The following is a 20251-nucleotide window of genomic DNA, read 5'->3' on the forward strand; positions in this document are numbered from 1 at the left end:
ATATTGAAGTTAACTCAGCTCCACAAATACTTTCCCACAGAAGGTCGACACATTGGACAGGTCACAAGACTTATTACTTACGTTCACTCACTTAATTTCCTTTCTCTGCTTTGCTTCTTTTTTCTTCCAGTATGAAAAGCTTTTTTTTTTTTTTAAACTCTTCAGGCAAAAAATTAGTGTATTTTACGTGTAGTAAACCCAGCATCTATTAAACACAATTTCTTTTTCTTTAGAAATTAAGAATTTGAAAAAAATTCTTATTAAGAATCTAGAAAAATGCATACAATCAAATTATTAATTTTAGTCCTCAAAACTTAGAAAAAAACCTGTATCACATGGTAAAGTTACCTAGTAAAGGTATGGAGAGAAACAGAAGCAATAATTAAAATGCTGAAGGTATAAACAGTAACACTTAGAACAACCACAGGGAATGTCTTAAAACCAAAGACTAAAATTGTTTTTAGTTTTGGATGCATTAGGAGTCAGAGAGAATGTTCTGACATATCTGTAACAGTATTTCCCAGAAATGTAAATATCAGTTTAAAGCCATTAATGGGAAAACATGCTAACGGTGCAGCAAGGGACCTATACATTGTTTCCTTATCCCAAAAACCCCTAATGAAAAGTGTACACCTTTAAATACAGATTTTAAAAACAGTAAAAGAATTTCAGCTATTTAGTTTATTTATACTGTATTTAGTAACGGGATGCTCTAGCTTTAGTGCTTCTAACTCAGGAAAGAAGTCATTGCTTTCTTAGAAATCTCTTCACATTCTACAAGTATAATCAAAATGCAGTAAGCACCTTTATTTGCTATATATAGAGACTCTTAGACCACACACATCATCTTAGTACCCAAATGTTTTCCAGAATAGCATTAAGCAATGTGATTCACATCTGTACCGTGTCTGTTCTTTCATTTTCTCTCCATTGAGAAAAGTATATTTGTTTTTACATACCATGGGGGTTTGTTTGTTTGGTTTGTACTGTGCTGTGTTTACTACTAGCTACTCCTTCATGTACTTTAGATTCAGTGTTAAGATAAATAATTGCTTTTCCAGTGCTGCTGCACCACCACCATGAAAACTGTAAGTAAGAGACAAGGTGAAAAAAGGGATTGAGTAAATGCAGCTAAGCAACTATGCTCACCAGATTAAGAATCTCTTAGCAGTCAGAAATGTCAGAAGGCATTACCTGCATGCACACACAGAAGAGTATAAGATCATCAGAAAATCATACCAAATGAGGCTGACCTATTGAAAATGAGTAATTTCAACTAAGCATGACTGCCTTGTAGCTTCAGACTCCTCAGCGCATTTCTCTCTGCCTGTACACATCACCTCGTCTCTGCTCAGCTCTGTCCACTGCATCCGAGCTCTGAGCCACCTCCGAGCATCACAAATACAGCATGACAGAGAAAAATGCTGATTGCTTGCACATTGCTGCATTGGACAAGCTGCTACGTGGTCAGTTCCCATACTACGTGTGTGCAGACACCAAGCACCACTGCAGAATGAATTGGTCTTTGCAGAATGCCAACACAAAAACAAGTGTTGAGTATCAGAGCTACAGTTTTGAAGAAACCTTTCATTGGGCTCCTTTCTCCAATAAAGGCTAGCACCACCACAGCACACCACTAGGCACCTCCACCAATGCTCACAGAAGAAAAGCTGTTGCGGAGTTTAGACCTTTTCATTAATAAGCAGCGTGGGTTGGGCTTAGATATTTATTATTGTGAACAGTAGTTCATCTTTTAGCTCAGTTTCTTAGTGTAGCCCTTTGACATGGAAGACTGAATATAAATAAGGTATGCATAACTCTACAAGCATCTTTTCAGCTAGCTTATATTTGTGTATGTCCCACACTGATCATCTTGTCACTACCAGAGTAATAGTACCATTTAAAGTACGCATAATATTAAGGATGCAAACCGAGTTAATCAGAAAGTCAAGGTGTTACGATAGCTTTGCTGCAGTGACACTAACAGCATGATCATAAGCTTGTGTACTCTTCCCCCCTCAATATCCTTCATACTGTGAATGACTAATGTCAGTTAAATGCAATGAACAGAAAGGTTTGTTCTGTATTTCCTTTACTTCCTCAGTATTCAGAGAAGCAGCCAAACAACACATCCATAAGACAGAATGGGTGAAAATCATTGTAGCTTTTCAATTTTGTAGACTCTATTTACTCTCTACCTCATAAACATTAAAGACGTGCTTATTCTAAAACATTCCTTCCTGAATTCAGGAAATATAACAAAAATGTTACACTAAATCTATGAATCTGGCACTAAAATGAGGAATGATGAAGCACCAATGCCAGAAAGGAAGTTTCTGAATTAGGGAAGGAAAAAAATCCCAGTATTTGCCCGAACCTGGTCTCAAGCACCTTCAAGTGCCTCACTCCCACCTTTCCACAACTGGGACTACCAAACTCAGACATGGGATCATTATCAGCTAGATCCCTGCATGGGCTGATTTTTCTTACTTAAAAACTCATTTGTTACTAGCACAGGTATCTGGGCTGTGCTGCTGAATAGATGTGCCTGATCTGTTATGTATGAAAGGAAAAATGAAAATAATTTGATCATCAGGTCCTCACAGAGAATGGACAACTAATAAAGACAGACATTTTAAACATTGCTCAGCAAGGGAAAATACTTCTGCCATTAAGATGCTGTTCCCTCTTCAATCTGGGTTCAAGACCTCTTGACTTTTTAAAACCTCAGCAGCACGGAGCTTTACCAATTTGCCTTGACACTGGAAGTCTGGCAGATTATCAGTGCTTCCTACCCTTTCTACTTCTTTCCTGGGGAAAAAGCAGGGAAAAAGCCTGCTGCATGGGGTTGGTCTGCATATACCCAGCTGATGGCACAGCTGCTCTATGGCTCTGGGAACAGCCATAGAAGCAAAGAAGAACGTGCAGATACTGATAATGTTTTACATGAAACTACTGTACAAGGCTGTGTACAGCTCTGTAGGCCTTCTAGAAGCCCTCCTACAGCCTCGTATACCGAATCCAACATTTATAACTTTCAACTGAATCCACAAGAGCAGTGTCACAAACAGAAGCAGTTTGTGGATGTGCACAAGTCCCTCACACACAGAGGAGGGCAAGGGCATGGTGCCTGTTGGCAAAAAGTGAAGAAAAGTACTCAGACATCTGCCTAAGGGAGAAGCTATAATTGAAATTTCTTAAGTGCAGGTTAAGTGGTACTAACTAACAGACAGCTGTCAAACCTCTGAGAGACATCAGGAATTCAATTTTTGGAAAACATGCCAAAATACACAAAGTAACTGATTATGTGTTTTCCCATCTAGAATTCCAGCAGAAGAAAAAGTACATCATTCAACAAAGTCAACATGGACCCAAACACCAGTTTAAGCTCACTTAGCAAGGATATTAGGAGCATATTCATTATTACAAGAGCAGAGTGCCTTAAAAAGGATTTTATCCCTATATGTAACTATTCTTAGCTTTTTGTTTTTCTCCCTCTTCCCTCCCTTTTTATTAATTCCAGACTCTGTTATAATTTGTTAATACAGCCTTATATTTACAAACAAGTGCACATTTCCAACACATTCTAGTTTGTGCCACTCAAGTAAGACTTTGGAAAAAAAAACAAACCAAGAAGTCACTAATGCTTTTGCAATTTCCCCTCTAGCTACCTACACAGCACTCAAAGTATCCTCCTTTAGCTTTCTTTCTCTTCCAACAGCTCCAAAGAGCACCACCAGGCTTTACAATGTCAAAGAAAAAAACCCAAAATTAAAATATTACTTTTTGTCAACTTTACAGGAGTAGATTAGCTCCAGGCACTTTTAACAAATAACCAGACAGTGTTTCTGTCAGCTACGGTTTTTTGTCTCAACCTTGAAATCATTAGCAGTTCAGAGCTAATTTCTCTGTCAGAAGCATAACAGACTTAAATTTTAAAATATTGAAATAGAACCCTCCGATCCTCATGATGAATATACATCTCCCTTCTCTGTGTATTTAATTAGAAAAATATGTAGATTTTTATGTATGTTAGAAGTGCTCTTGAAAATAAATCAACACATCACTAGCACTGTATAGAAGAAAGTTAAACACTGCCTGTTTCAATGACTCAAGCCTAGAAGCTTTTTAAATCCTCACAATTAAAGGAAATACATATCATCCCAAGTCCTCATTCATTTTTATCTATACCAAAAAGTTGCCAGAATTACTAAGCACCATAAACTTAGAAAATACTGCTTCTCAGACACAATATTTAGGTTACAACTGTTTAGCAATAATTTTTACTCCCAGTTTAGCAGGTTCTGAGTCCCTACTGCAGCAGGAGAAAAAAAAAAAAAAAATTAATCAGAATCTACTTTTTAGTCAGAGCCTGAGGACTTGTTTCTGTGTCAGGCACTGAGGTTCCTGAAAGCATCCGTACCCAGTGTGATGGTATACACTAACCACAGTGTGATGTCAGTGTGTAGCGCTGCACAGTGTCTCTCTGCCTCAAAACTCTAGACGGAAAAATCATGCACAGAGAATGCACAGGGCACAACTGTCAGATACTATCAGTAGTTCTCAAGAAATTACACTCTCACCCATCCTTGCATTTATTTGATAATAAAAAAATTTTCACATCTGTTTTCCCTCTTTTCTTTCAGAGAATTAAAATGTTGTATTTTTAGCATTTTGTTCAGTTGGAAGGTTTCTTCCCTGGCTTGAATCAAAAGGAAAAGAAAAAGGAAAAAGGAAAAAGGAAAAAAAGAGACTTCATATCACACTGATTCCAAGGTGAATGAATATAGACTGTGCATAACCTAGACCAAGGGTGGAAAAAATAAATTTTTTTAGAAGATGACCTGAACTAATATTTAACTGAAAAATGATATATTTGTTCCAGTAATTTCTTTAAAACTATCTCATTTACTATTCTCTCTTCTATTACTGCTAATCCTAAATTCTTGCTGGCTGTTTCACTGACTTAATGAAAAATATACCATTAAAGGTAATGATTTGAATCAATCACTTAAGCCTCTGTTGGTATTCAAAATTTTAATTTACACCCAAGTGAATCGTACATTTATAACTATGCTTTTTTAAATGACTTTATAAAATCATAAGCATAGCTCTTTCATTAATCAAGAGATTTTACTTTAGATTTTAGGAATTCTTCAAGCATGTAAGTTGCCAACCAGAGCCTTCAAGGGAGAGGAAGTCTGGGTTTGTTTATTGTTACCTATATTAGGGAAAAAATACTTAGTAATATAGAAGGAATGTATAAAACTCACTCCAACTTCACACAGAAGTGAATAGATGTATTAGAACATTTACTTAATGATTTATGGCTTTAGTTTATTACTCTCTCAAAAGCTTATAAATCCTTATTAGCAAAAACAAAATTGCCAACAACGTTATGAAACTAACTGGGAAACAGCATTGGTTTATTTCATTATACCACCAAACACCGGCATAAATGATTTTTTTTCTCTATTTACATGTTCATTTAACAAGAAAGTTCTAAAAGATGAAAATCATACTGTAAAATAAATAAATTACTATCAGCAGCAGCTATTAAGTATTTGAGAAGACCTTTAAAATATTCTCTCTCACTACAGGCTATGCCTGTTCTTTTAAGTAACAGCCCAAACTGGCTAGAAGTTCAGCAGAACTATGCAATTTCCCATATGCCCCTGAAGTCTGTCTTCAGGGATATAGGGATACCCAAACAACAGCTGCCTATCATTAGCACAATCATATGCTGATAATACTACAGCGTCTCTGACAATCAAAAACTAGAGTTAAGGCTGATTTTCATTCACTGCAGAACCAGAAGAGGCTGCTCATGTCACAGAAGTTACTACATGCGTACTCTCTATTTGGCAGAGCGGGCTAGAAAGCTTCACAGCCAGTTAATATATAGTGCTTGCAAGCACTTTAGAAAACAGTTGCTTCACTACTAGACCTGACCTAACATTACATCATCATTAAACAAGACAGAAAGGACCTTCAAAAAACTTTGGGTTTGTACAGGATACTTTTAAAATATCCTCACGCATTACAGGGGAGTAAATTGTAAGATGAGCAACTAAGCATGTAAAATAGCTTACTAGTAATAAATGGTGATTGTGAGGACAACATGACACTCCTTCCAGAAAGAGGTGCCTAAAAAACCACCCCAAAACCAAGACACAAACCAAAAAAAACACAAACCCCACAATCAAGTAACAGCCACCTCACACAAGCAGATACTCTCTATCTAAATTACACCATGCTCAACAGAATTCAGTAAACTGTTGTTTGAAACAAAACAAACTCAGTTAACTCAGGAAAGACTGCAGACATTGCAGGCCTATGAGGCACTGCACTGTATAGAGGAATTGTACCCTAATAATTAATGCTCAGAGCATCCTGAGTCTTCTGATGTGGACAACCACAGATGACACTTTAAGTGATGCTAGAAAAGGAGTCATATTACTGGCCTCACAAGATGAAGATCAGGTTCCAAATCTGATTAAAAGAAAAAAGCCGATCTTTTCCCCTTCTTCAATTAGCTGGAGTGGATAAATCTCTAACTAGTATGTAAGGACCTCCAGTAGCTTAAAGTGTAGGACTGGGAATCCCAAATGCAGTATGACACCTTTCTGAAGTGCAACACCGAACCAGGGTATGTGTGTTAGCACAAACATAACCTCCAGCAGATTTCCTAGAAATAAAGTTCCAAATCTTTAAGCACTGTTTTGGGATTAGACAGTTTGGCTGCTAAAGTTGAAAGACCAGAACTTCAGGAAACAAAGCTGCTTCTAGTAACATTCCTAACAGTTTCCCAGCCCCTCAGACTAATCACTTTGAATGAGAGAAATTTACTGAAACCCAGATCAGAAGATACAGATATATGGTAACTTTCTAGGAACACCTAATAGCTGAAGCTAAGAGTTCTTATAAACAAAAAGAACCACAAAACACCCTCTGCAAGGTTACCTTGCCCATTAAACCAATACCTACCCTTTCTTTTCTTCTGCATTCTAAAAAAGCAACAAAACAAAAATGGTAAAACTAAGAAAAAGATGAGAAAAAGCAGAATCCTATTCCCTCCCCTATTTTGTACATACATTACGAAGCCTAGACTTTAATCTCGAGTATCTGCATGAAAACAGGAGTGGGTGGCTGCCATGGCAACACAATTTTTCCAATTTATTGCTGATGTTCCTAGGGTGGATTACTGTCTGTAATAACAAGGGATTGAGGATCCAATAGTTCAGGAGTTAACAGGAATAAATAGTCTTCTCTCCTAAAGAGTCTGCCTGCAGCAGCAAAAAGCAGGATCTAGCTGAAGATATCCTTAACGGAAAATAAAACAGATTCTTTGTCAGTCCATGCCTGCAAATGCAGACAAAATTTCAGAAGGATTTTAAAGTGGTAGCAGCCTCTCTCTTACTTTATATTTAAGAATATGGAGCACATTATAAACTAATGCTTCCATTCAGTTTTCTCCGAAACAACAATGCAGAGAGGGCTCTGCCCTTTGAGAAGACATGATGAAAGAGGATAAAACTCTCCAGCACTCGCACAAAATTCATACAGGAAAGCGTCAATTACGTAAAGAGGTTCTGAAAAGATTTGGAGTAATCCCTGCAAGCTCCATTCCACACCTAGAATGACAAGTGAACAGCTCTGCTAAACCCAGTATGTTTCTTCTTACTGGTCCAACTTATCAAAACAGATCACAGAGAAATCAAGGAGATCAGAGAAGATTCTGTGATTATACAGACAGCATCTCAAACTGGTTTCAGAATGGGAAAGGTATAAGCAGGACAAATAGTTTTCACTTCTCCCTGATACAGGCTATGAAAGCTCCTGAGAAAAATATAGTAATAACTGCTGTATTGTTGTGGCTCTAGCGGTTCTCTGCAGTTGAAAAAACAGATTTGCTGCAGCTATGCCAGTGGGTTTTTTCCTGGCTCTCTGCCTTTGGAAAAACAGACCTCAGCAAAAAAATATTTGCCTTCAGAGAAATGTCCTCTCTCACTTCCTTGTACCAGTCCATTTCTGTGATCCAGTGTGGGAGCTCATCTGTAGATGTACTGTCCTTAGGTTTTCAGGTAATACCCAGCATATTTTAATGCAATTGAAACACCATCTGATCTTAAAAAAGCATACACTAGATCGAAATCCCCGAACACTTTTCTGAGCAGTTACATCTTAGAAAAAAGGTCTTGGGAGATCCACAGATCTCTGAAATAATTTGTTCAATATGCAGCTGCAACCAAAAGAAGCAGCCAATTAAAGGTTGAGCATCTTTAGAAAGGACATGACAAAAAGCCATTGTTTTACTACAGTATCAAATATTGATGCAACTTCATCCTAAGTATTGCATACAATACAGGTCACTACACCTTCATAAGGATATAGTGGGGTCAGAAGAACGCAGAGAGATGAACAGAGCTAGTTAAATTAATACAGTAGCTACAGGGTAGAGATTAAAAATGGGTCACCAATATGCTTGTGCTCCATCACCTTTACTGGCTATGTACATGGCTCACCCTTGAAGGTCAGGCCACAGACAGCCACAGTCTTCCAGCTCAAGACACAGGAATGGAAACAGATGGTCTGGTACATCCTAGTGCATCACGGTGTTCTGAGATTTCATTAGTAGCAGACGGGCTACTACTAATAATGATGGAAACAGAGCAGTCTTTTGGGATGCAAGACTAGAAGATACCAGAGAAAGAGGCATTGCATTCATCGCAGCCTTTTAAGGGACGGAGAGAAATGCTGATCGTTGTGCTGTTCCTGAAACATAAGCCCAATTTCTGTCACTCACATTTCCCTCCACAGCAATGTCAGAACACCCTCTTAGATATTTAAGGATAACTATAAACCTCCAAGAAGAATAGGCTTTATTCAGTGGCTTGCAAACCACTCAGTGAGGTCTTAAAAGTTTATATAGGAGTCTTTGATTAAAATAAACAGGACACTGAATTCTCACAAAAGAACAACTTAAGATGTATGTACTGATAAATATCTATATCAAAATGATACCATTAAAAAGGCAATCCAGCAGAATTATTTTATTTATTGTACCAAAAAAGTGCTTATCAATTGTTTTTTCTACAGTAAGACAACCTGCTTTACTGTGCATTACTGACAAAATATTTTGTTCTTTCATTATCCAGGTTATTTATTATTTTAAGTACTGATCCATTGCAACTTTCCTGACTTATCACAAGACAACCGCACTTCTGGAAACAAGCTGAAATACAGCCAGAAGCAACATTTTTTTTTTTTGGTCAAAGTTAAGTTAAAAATACACTCCACTGACATTCTAATTTAACACTTTGTTCTTTGTGCTGTGCTTTTATTTCCACATCATTCTTTTGGAGAAATAGTCCAGGAGAGCAGAGTGATACACACCTGAATCATTCATGTAACATATAAATGAGTTTGAGTAAATCCTTAGCAAGCAACTGTTTTAAGTCAGACAGGTCCCCTTGAGAAGTCTCATTCAACTTTAGGCATTAACTACGCTCTTCCTTTCCTGTAACAAAATATTCCCACCCACAATTTCCACCTCTTCCTCCTAAACACACCTCAAAGAAAAGAGTCTCAGTTAAAGCTTAATGAATTGTACTGTTCTTGTACAGTCCAATTCTTTTGTAGAGTACAATCTCTCTTTTTCACCAATAATCAATGTTCAGGCTTCTCAAATATGCAAAGCACTCAAAACTTAAGAGTCCTTAAAAACTCCTATCTGTTACAAGTTTACTTAAGGAGCTCTCAAACCATTCAGTAATGCTGACTGACTAGTAGGGAGGCTATTCCTCCTCCTGATAGAGCACATGGTTTTTGAAAGGACATCCTTACTTCAGAGAGCCACTTCACAGCAGCATGGTACAGATTGCTTGAAGCTCCATTGGACAGGGTTGTAGCTCTTCCTTTAAGGAAAAGGCTGTATTGATCCTCCTCTTCCAACCACAGACTGTTTAATTCTCCTGCCTCGCCTCTTCACATCTCAGTTAAAATTATCATAATATTTCAGCAACGTAGCTGACCACCTCTATGCAGCACAGATTTTTCTGCATGCTTCATGTCTTATGTGATGAGATGTGTGACAAATTAATAAAGCCCTTTCTAGACTATAATTAAGAGCATAGACTAGGGCACCACTGATATCATAATACTCATCTTTTGATTCTTATAGTTAATAATTCCTAACATTGAAGCAGATTTTAACACAGAAAATATCCAACAACAAATCTAGAATAATTAAGTTGGAATTAATTTAAGAATAAGCCCATTGCCCGAAGTCAGGCAGGCACACCAAAAGAGCACAGAGAAGTTAAGACTAGAAAAATGGTTTTTCCTCACAGAATTTTCCTGCTGGTAAAGAGAACAATGGAATTACAGTCAGCCTGAAGGGATAACAACAAGTAGAAAGCAGTTTCCAGTTGGCTATGCTAACACTTCTGATAAAGTGGCAATAGCTAAGTAAAACAGAAATAAATACTTGTAACTTTCAGCATTTGATTAACAAACCAAGTCTGAAACATGAAATACATAGACAGCAACCCCCAAAAGTTTGAAGAGTATCTGAAATATTAATGAGCCATCCACAGATATAAAATTACCAATCAAACATTCACAGGTCCTTGGCCAATTCATTCTGAGCTCAAACGAAGCTAAATTAAGCATCTCTGTGATCCAAGACGCATGCATTATTTAGCATTAGCTAGACATTTGTTCATCCAAGCAGACAGATGCCAACAGGATTCATGTGAGAGGGTACCCATTTCTGCTTAATTTGAAGTGTTCTGTTCTCTCTCCTAAAGCCAAACCACAGTGATTTATATAATGTAGGTAATCTTCATATTTTAGCAAAAGCTAAAATACAATTTTTTTTTTTTTCCAAAAGCTAGTCAGGAACTCTTCATTGGAAAAGTGAGATACAAAGCTCTCAGAGCATCTCCACAGAATGTGTGTCAGCATCTGCGTCACCTCCTCCTGTACACAGGCATGACTCTAGGTATTTCCATACACACAAAGCCAGCCCACTGATTTTTTTTTTTTATGGTACTTTTGTAGCTTTTCTTTTTCGGCAGAACAAAATAGCTACATAAGGGTGGTCTTTGGGGATTGAGGGGGGTGGAGATGGTAGGGGTGTTTTTGTTGTGGTTTGGGTTGGGCTTTTTTTGCATGTTCTATACAGCTGATCAGAATTTGCATCACACACCTCAAAATCCTAAATGAATATTCATAAGGAAGACTGGGAAAGAATAGAATGGAAAGGAAAACCTGAGCTGATAAGGACAAGCAGCAGCGAGAAACCAGAATTACAGAAAAAACACTGGCAACCAACTCTGAAAAGGCAGTTGCCTTAATTTTTTTTCCCCTGCAAGCCATTTCCTGTGTCAGTACCTTCGCAGGTGTGATTTCTACATTTTAGGACTGTGAGCATAGCCTCAGCAAAAGGTACACTTCATAAGATGACTTTTTAATTCAGGTACTCTTAAACTTCCTCTCAGCATCCTGAAGTACCTATGGATTTTCCAGCATTCTTGGGACTCCCACTACAGCCCACTCTCAAAGACAAAGAAATTTTGAGAATAATTAAAATCAGAAATTCATGCTCCCTTAGTTAAGCTTCCTCTTGCCCTGCCCCCTGCAAGACACAGAGTACAATTTAACATCCAGACAGGATGTTCTCATTGCTTGATTGCACTGAGCATTTAGTATGTGATAAGACTATGAACTACTACAGATGATGGAAGTTTGTCTGAATAACAGAAAAATCAGTCCAAAATTTATAAATATTTGCTACATTCTGAAAGGTTTCTGTTAATCTGGGAAATATAGGCTAAATCTGTAGCCCTGATTCAGGTGACTAATGTTGCTGTGGAGAATGTTTGCTTTTAAAGCATAGGAGAATGATTGATATTTAAAACCAAAAACAAGTTCAAACATCAAATGCAAACCATTTATTTCCTCCTGTCCAAACAGACCTCGGTAACACACAAACAATGTGAGCTAACTGAAACTGTCACATAATATTGTACTTATTTATCTAGCACTGCTGAAGCTAAAGACTGATTGGGGGAGATACTAACAGAGGGAAAGACCAATAAAATTACTGCCATTAAGCTGAAGCAAACAAGTCATTTCATGCATCTGAGGGGAAAAAATGTAGGTTAATAAGAGAATGATTACTGAGTAATTAGAGGCAAAAAGCAATACTAATACAAGAAGGATTGAGGACCCAGAAAAATACAGGGCAGGAGATGGGTGCATACCTTACAGAGCTGAGCCACTACTTCACCACTTAGATTTTGGAGAAGTGTATCAGCAATGAAAAGATCAGGTAAGCAAACCGGAAACAAGAGCAAAGGGATCACAGAGAAGTGGAGATAAAGTGAGGTACTGAACTGCTCAATTTTCATGACGACAACTTCAAAACAACACTCAGATGTGAAACTAAAGGAAAGAGAAGAGCAAATGCAGCCAACCTTTGCTCAGGGAGACCTTTTCAAAGCCAGCTGACATGGTGCTGCAGAAGCTCAACATGGGATCATAAAAAAAGCAGTTCATTCAAAGTAAATCTTCCAGATAACATGAAATGCTTAGAAGATTTAACATTTGTAGACGTGTGGACAATCACTTAACTATGATGAGGAAGCAGCAGAAGCACCTCCAAAGGTGTTTGGGTTTTGTTTTGTGCTTTTTTTCTCCAGTTTTTACTTTCTACCTGAAAAAACAACTTTTCAGCTGGATGCTGTTTATTAGCAATCTGCAGCTTCAGTGAGGAATGAACAGTTCCTGCTAAGAAACAGCAGTGAAGCACTACAATCAAACCAATGGACATCTGTGGTCCAGCTTCCCTCCTCTAGCAATGACTAATAAGAAACACTTCAATAGAAAGTGAAACACCACATGCTAATAATTCATGTTGGGTATGGCATGGTATCATTACATGATATATGGCAATCTCTTTGGTCCCTACCAAAATAACTGTTAGAAAATAATCATCCAGTCATCATCTAAGAAATATCCACAATTGAACACTGTGCTGTTGCTTGCATACTGTACAAAAATGAGTGTGATGCACAGAGTTGCTTTTAACTTTGTGGTGTTGCAGACCATACAGCTCATATTAAATACTGAACTGGGATATCTATATCCAAAACTGAGTGACATTGCAACAAAATTGACGTTTTGAAAAATTAAAGAATTGTGTCTAAAAGCTCCTGAATGCACATATTAGAGTCTTAACCTCACCACAAAACAAAATGTCAGTTATTCTTTAAACATAAGGACGAGGATTAAACAACCCACAAATGTTCTCTCCTTCACACTGCTGCAGTTCACTAGTGACCCAAATGAGCCATTCAGCATCACTGTTCCCAAATTTTTCTACTTCGAAATAATGTCTAAAAATTACCATTTTTATAAATCAATTTGAGATCTTCAAATGAGGCACTATCAGTATTGTTTGTTATTCTAATGCATATACTATAATCTAGCATAAAACACAAACAAGCTCCTAGAAATGACCTGTACAGATCTATTGCCTCCCACTGACCTCCTTCAAGACATATTTGGATATGTTGTAGCCTTTTATTGCTCATTGGCACTAGTAATCCACTATGTGATCATTATAAAACATTCACAGCGGATGTGCTTACAAACAGAGCCCGATGACTTAAGTGGATAAGAACAGGAAGAGATGATCTCTCAAGAAACAAAGATCTCGAGTTTATGCTAATAACTTTATTTCTAAGACTAAATTCAGGAGAAACGTATGCAGATTTACTTAAGCTCTTCTATTTTGGAATTAAGTCTCAAAAGTGCTGCTCATGGCAGGCTACTTCACTGCAGTTCCTCACATTACTCTAAGTGAGTATTTCTGTATTACTCTTTTCCCAAGTTCAATTTTTGCCCTCACTAAACACCACAGCAGAAGAGACATCAGTGTTGTGCTGGTGGAGGGAAACATTGTTGTTACGCAGTTAGCTATATAAAGCTGCATTTATTCTTTTTCCTTGTTTACACCATACAGAAAAACAAATACTATGATAAAATGGAAACAGCTTTACTAGAATGAATTTGTCCAATGGCATATACATCCTAACTTGATTACTGATCAGAGTTGGTGAGACAGACACTACATTCTTCATGAATGAAGATATGTTGTAAATGCAACAGATTTTTTTACTGTGAAAAAATACTTAGGAATTAATACCCTATTATGTACAAAACCATTAACAGAATTAGCATAACCAGAGAGGTGGAATAGCATGTTACAGTTACAACAGTACAAGGCATATGGAAGTTTTAATTCTCAAAAACACTTCTGAGTTATCTCTGCAGTATAAATCTGCATAGGGTGGGGGGCTGTTATTACTGGTCAATTTAGTAACATGCAGAAAGCCATTCTACATAATTTCACTGAATTTACATTTAACGTTGCTTTTGCAATTCTTGTTCAGTTCTTACTTTTGTACACCTTGTAAAATATCAGTTCTAAACCTGGTAGGAATCAAAATCCATCAGGCAACATTTAAAAAAATGTGTTTGGACTGAACATATGTATCAGAAATCCTTTAGATGAAATTTTGTAGAAAGTATCTCATTTGTGCTCTACTGGGCAAGGTGGGGAAGCAAAAGAGGTGGAGACCTGGAGCTTTTTTCCCTAGAAATTAGTCACTAGGAAGTGTTCATCATTTCTCCTGTATTCAAATTTGCTTCATTTTATTACTCACAGTAGCATTTATCTATAAAACTTAAGTATCTTACTTTGCAGTGGTCATACTGTTGCTGTAATGTTGGAACATCCCCTCCAATGGGCATTTGCTTTTTTAGTTCTTCATCTTTTGCATTTAGCCATTTGATTAACTCTTCCAGGGATGTCAGCAATCTGTTCCATTTCTCTGCACTGGCCTCCAAGTGAGCCCTGTGAAACAACATTAAAACATCTTTGAAGCCCTGAATGGCAAAACCAGCACAGGAATCCAATAAATAAATAAAATTGCTCCATTGTTAAGATAGGAATGCTTCAAGTGTTTAACTGCAAAGCAACTTTCTGTTCAAAAAAACCCCAGCTCTACTTCAAAACATTTTTCCCAGCAAATCAAAATAAGCAGAAGAAAAATGGGGGAACACAAATATGTACCTGCTGGTTTCAGTTATCTAAAACCTTGAACACTGCACATCTAAGCAACATAAAGAAATGTTGTGTTTTGTTGTGACTCCACCACTGTAGTGCACAAAGTACCAGATGATGGAAGTACCAGTAGATGAACCAAAAAGGCAGTCAGTAAGAGTGTATGGGGGTGAGGAAGATACAAAGCAAAAAAAAAAAAAAAAATCCCATTTCTGAAAAGGATAAACTAACTTTAAGGAACCTATTCTCCTTTACACGATTCAGGAAAGTGCTTAGGTAACTCCTTGGGGAAAAAAAATAAAATTGAAGTACTTGCTAGAAGTGGCGTTTTACTGCCTACAGTTTTGTGCATCATGGTTTCTATCATCCCTTATTGCTCTCACCAATACCTTTTCTTTCAACAAGGAATTCAAGCCAGCTGTTCGTAGCTCAGGTCTTAACAGCTGAGCCAACATCCTGCCCTGCAGTGAATTACAAGCGAGCTATTGCATTTGAGGTTATATGGGTACCAGGGAAGAGCATCCTGCAGGCTTTGGTTTGCAGACCAGCAGCTCCTGAGTGAAATGTACTATCTCAGCTCTCCTGGCCTCTTTTGAGTTCTTTAATACTCACTAACCAGAACTAATATCAAGACAACCAACTTGTTCTTCCCATACAGGCGGTATTAACTGTATAGCAAGTTAGTGCACAAGGCACCTGCTTCACAGCTGGAGCATTCACTATAGCTGGCCCTCAAAGCCCCCAGCCATGCTCAGGGGCACACTCCCAACAGCACGGGATGGTACACGTACAATGTTTACCTTCTGCTTTTCACAACTAGCTTGACATCCTGTCAAAAATGCCCTCAGAAATACCAAGCTGCAAAACATTGCATATTTGTTAGCCTCAGGTGCTCAGAATCAGCCCTCCTTTCTGGAAGTGAAACCAGGGTTATATTGACTATTAATTAGGTAAGGCAGCCCACATCTGAATTCACAGTTTTGCTGTTAGACCCACAGATTGTTACAAAAATAAATCATCTTTATGAATTTCTAGAAGCAATCACAGTTAAAATGTTCAGATCTACAGTTTTTCATACATTTGATAGTGATATCTCTATTCATCATGACTTATTACTGTATCCAGCTCATTTAAGCAGCTAACACCTCTAAAAACTGACACTCTCTGAGGCTTCAGGATTCCACTCTAATTATTTAGTGGAATTCTTGTATACAAAATGACTCAGAATTTTGTAAGGGGAAAAAAAATCCCTGCAACTAGTTAAAGGACAATTTAAGGGTGACTCACTGTTAATTTAATTTAGAGTGCAATAATATTAATAGTGAAAAAACTTAATTTGATATTAATATGAATGATGTGGCATGTGATACTAGATTCAGTGCATTGTAATTTACTGCTAATGAGTACCCACGTGCCTGCCAGATTAATAACAATAGCAAAATATCACGAGCACACGTTTCAAAGTGCAGTGCAAGCTAAACTCGTGGGGACAAAGCAGTAAGGGGTGGGGAGGAAATGGACTACACTAACAGGGACTTTAAAGTTCCTCACTGAACCCAAAGTGAGCTAACCTCTCTCTTGAAAGGTCAGAAAAGTTAAGAGAAAAAAAAAATACACAGGGGAGAACATAGCACATCAGTCGGGATTGTTCCTGAATGTTACCCTTCTAATCTTGTCAGAAGCAACACTGACAATAGAAGGGAGATGCAGCAGCAGCTGAAGAGTAGACATAAGCATTCAGTTCTCCTGGGGAGTGGAGACATGTGCATTCAGTAAATCTCATTCAAAGCAAATGGTGCACAGGAACAAAGGAACCAAGATATGCTCAAATTTGCATTTCAGTGTAAAATTTTAGTATCACGTTTACATTTGTCACACAGACATTATCAAAGAGAACCAATAAACCCTGCTGAAGTTCTGAAATGTTTCTTGGGCTTCTTTGCTTTCAAAGACAGGATTTCTGGCTTTTGTTTTAGAATTGGTACTTCTACCAATACATAACCTGCAAACAAAGCTTCAGCTGTTTCTGCTTATGTGATAAATGAATTGACAATCTGCAGGGATAAACCAGGTCAAGTGGTGGCTTAAGAATCTGCCCCGATAAAAATACATGTCAGTTACAGATGGTTGTTCGATTTTGAGCACTGGTCGGAGCAATATTCCCCAGCATCAACCACCTGGTATTCAGAAGCACTCCTAAGCGAATCCTGGATGAGCCTGAAAAAACAGCTGACCAGGTTGAGAGTAACCCCACAACCCACACCCCTCAGCCTGGATAAAACCATTCAGAAAAGCAGGAACTCTGACATAACTCCCCTCTGTTGACCCCAAGAGGCTCTCTTCACAGCTGGAGACCTCCTCAGCTTTTGCTTCTGCTATGGAGGTAATGCTTCTCCTGCTGAGCGACAAGGGAACAAATGGAATAAAAAGATTGGTGGGTGGTCTAAATATAGAGGATCGTTCTCTGTTTCTCCCTCTCTTACCTCTACCCTCCCCCAAACACTAACACCCTCACACCTCTTGCCCCAGAAGAATCCCTCCTAAACATTTGGCTTTAAAAGACAGACCCACACAAATCTACAGCTTTGTTTTCTTCCTAGGAATAATATAATAGAGAAAAAGAAAGATGTGTGGAGAACTCTACAAGTAATTTCAAAGAGAAGTGTAGTTCTCTCAGTAGGTGTCATAGTCACTACAAGTACAGGTTTAAGTAGTTTCCATGCATTTAAAAATATCTCACAAGACTGATGCTTTTCTAGTCTGGAAATTGCTTTTAGTTACAGCAGCAAGGAAGTAAAGTCAACACGGTGACTAGCACCATTGACTCTAGAGACTGAAGTGATGAAGAAAAACTCATACTATCCCTAGGGGAGAGCAGTACTTTCATCAACATAATCAGAATATAGACATAGCTGAAAATATTCTAAAAAACTTAGATAAACCTTAATTTAGAAGCACAATCCCACGATAAGACCCATAACAAAACAATCAGATTTTTCAGTCATCGGTCCTAGCATCCAACATGGTTATATGCTAGTCTCACAAAACTCATCCATGCAGTTTTCCAATTCATCCTTGAAAAAAGGTACAGCAAAAAATGCAAAAATTGAAGACAAACAGCTAGATCAACACACTGACTTCACATCAGTTCTATGCTTTGTTATTTCCCTATGCAGGCTTTCAGCACTCTTGCATGTTAGAAAAGTGAACTGAAGCAAAGAACAGGGCAAAATACATGAAGGCAAAATACATGAACTCAGAAATGCTCTTTTCAGTGGCAACTGAGATTTGAAAGGTTAATTGCTTGTCTTATATTTGCTCCTTGCTGCAAGGTTAATTCCAAGGCAAGCTTAGCTTTGGATACACTGCGGGGGGAGATTTTAAAAAAAAAAAAAAAAAAAAAAAAAAAATCACAGTTCTGAAAAGGATAAACTAGCTTTAGGACAAGGAACCTATTCTTCACACCATTCAGCAAAGCATTCCTGAATGTCAGTATTCTCATCCTTGACTATCTTCTACTTGTAGCTGAGTGACATGTGACTCTGCAGCACTGCAGGTACCAAGAGAGTAACACAAACACTGCAAACATTAATGCTGTTCAGTGGGATGCACACGTCATATCTACACAGAAGTGAAAAGATAGGTCCGTACTCAGGAAAGCAAGTATTCCCACTTTTCTGAGCATTCACTGCATAATCGCTGTCTCTGTGTTATTGCCTTGGAACTCACAGCTGGCCAGGGTAAATGGCTTGAAGGCCCTTATTTTGGGACACTAGTTTCTCACAAATTATGATCAACCCCAGGAAAGGCCTAGCAACTGAACTGTTCTTGCTAGAAGCCCACAGTTGCCAAGTTATTATCTTATGAGCATGTTTTGGTCTTTTTCTCACATTGTTGTATTTGTGAGTAGGGCTCGTAACAGCCCAGGTTTACCAGTTCTTGAATTAAACTGCTTCTGTGGTAGGGCCAGTGTCTGCAAGCCCCCACACTGAACTGCTTCCTTCCTCTGGTTCAAGCTCTGCCTACAGGCTTTCGTGGAGCTGATTTACCTCTTTCACTTAACTGTTCAGCAGGTTGGTGACGGGATAAGCGGAGACAAAAACTAAGTGTCACATTTTCTCCTCTATCTCACTCTTTCAAACTCTTGCACCTGATTTCAAGCTCAACTCATTTTTCTGGCCTTTGGAAAATTCATATGAATGCTTAACGTTGTTCTGTTCTATTAAAAGAACAATTTCCTTTAATCAACAAGCGAGCCGTTACAATTAGAAGCTCTAGAAATTCTTTTCTATGTAATTCATTTTAATGCAGAATTTTATTCACATTAATGAATATGGTAATATCTACTTCCAAAATGACATCGCAAAGATTTTAACAATGACTACACTTAAGACAGTCAGTGAGTTTGGAACTGGTAGAGTCAAAAAATTGTAAAATGCATTCCTTGGTTAATATGTAATTTAAAACATTTCTTAAATGTATAGCAGTAATAAAAAAATTTTACTACCAATATGGATTAAGACACTTAAGATGCAAGTCCTATCAAATTATTAATTTCAGTGGTAAAAACAAGAATATCAAACCCCTGATTTCTCCTCTAAATTGTAGATTTACAGAATTACTCCACTGACATTGCTATCAATTTACAATAAGGAAAGATTCATCATACTTTCTGGAAAATTTTGTACAGATTGGCAAATTACAACTGCACAGCTCTGGAGAGACAAAAAGTAGTTAAGCCTGCATGGTGACCAAGTGCTTCAAGTTTTTCTACTTGCACTTAGGGGTCCTTTATGGAAGAAAAGGGAGATTTCACTTCAATGCTGTGGTCACATTTCTCAAGCCTTTTAGAAGACAGCAACTGTGCCCCATTCATGTCTTAAAATTTTCATTACTTACCTGATGTTAGCTGACTTTGCCTTCAGGTCGTTCCAGCGTTGGTTCATGTCATCAAGCCGGTGCTGGAGCAGAACGGCTTCCTCAGAGTTTCCCAAGGCTTTCACCATCTTCTGTCTGTTTCCATCAATGCTTTTAAAGATGTCATTGTGGGCATCAATCTCAGCTTGGATGTCCTGAAATATCAGCAAGAAAAGTCCAAACATCTTAGTTCACTAA

General features: G+C 37.8%; 1 protein-coding gene across 6 annotated transcripts in view; it reads right to left on the bottom strand.

Moving 5' to 3' along the window:
- Positions 1-20251, bottom strand: part of UTRN (utrophin) — a 384959-nt gene that overhangs the window by 113075 nt on the left and 251633 nt on the right. For all 6 annotated transcript variants that reach the window (XM_074896615.1, XM_074896617.1, XM_074896614.1 and 3 more), the window contains 2 exons: positions 20036-20208; positions 14770-14926 (listed from right to left, as the gene is read on the bottom strand). In XM_074896615.1, the coding sequence (XP_074752716.1) occupies positions 14770-14926; positions 20036-20208 (330 nt within the window). The remainder of the gene's footprint in view (positions 1-14769; positions 14927-20035; positions 20209-20251) is intronic.

The sequence above is a fragment of the Athene noctua genome, chromosome 1 (genome assembly GCF_965140245.1).
Source record: "Athene noctua chromosome 1, bAthNoc1.hap1.1, whole genome shotgun sequence".
Classification (NCBI taxonomy): domain Eukaryota; kingdom Metazoa; phylum Chordata; class Aves; order Strigiformes; family Strigidae; genus Athene; species Athene noctua.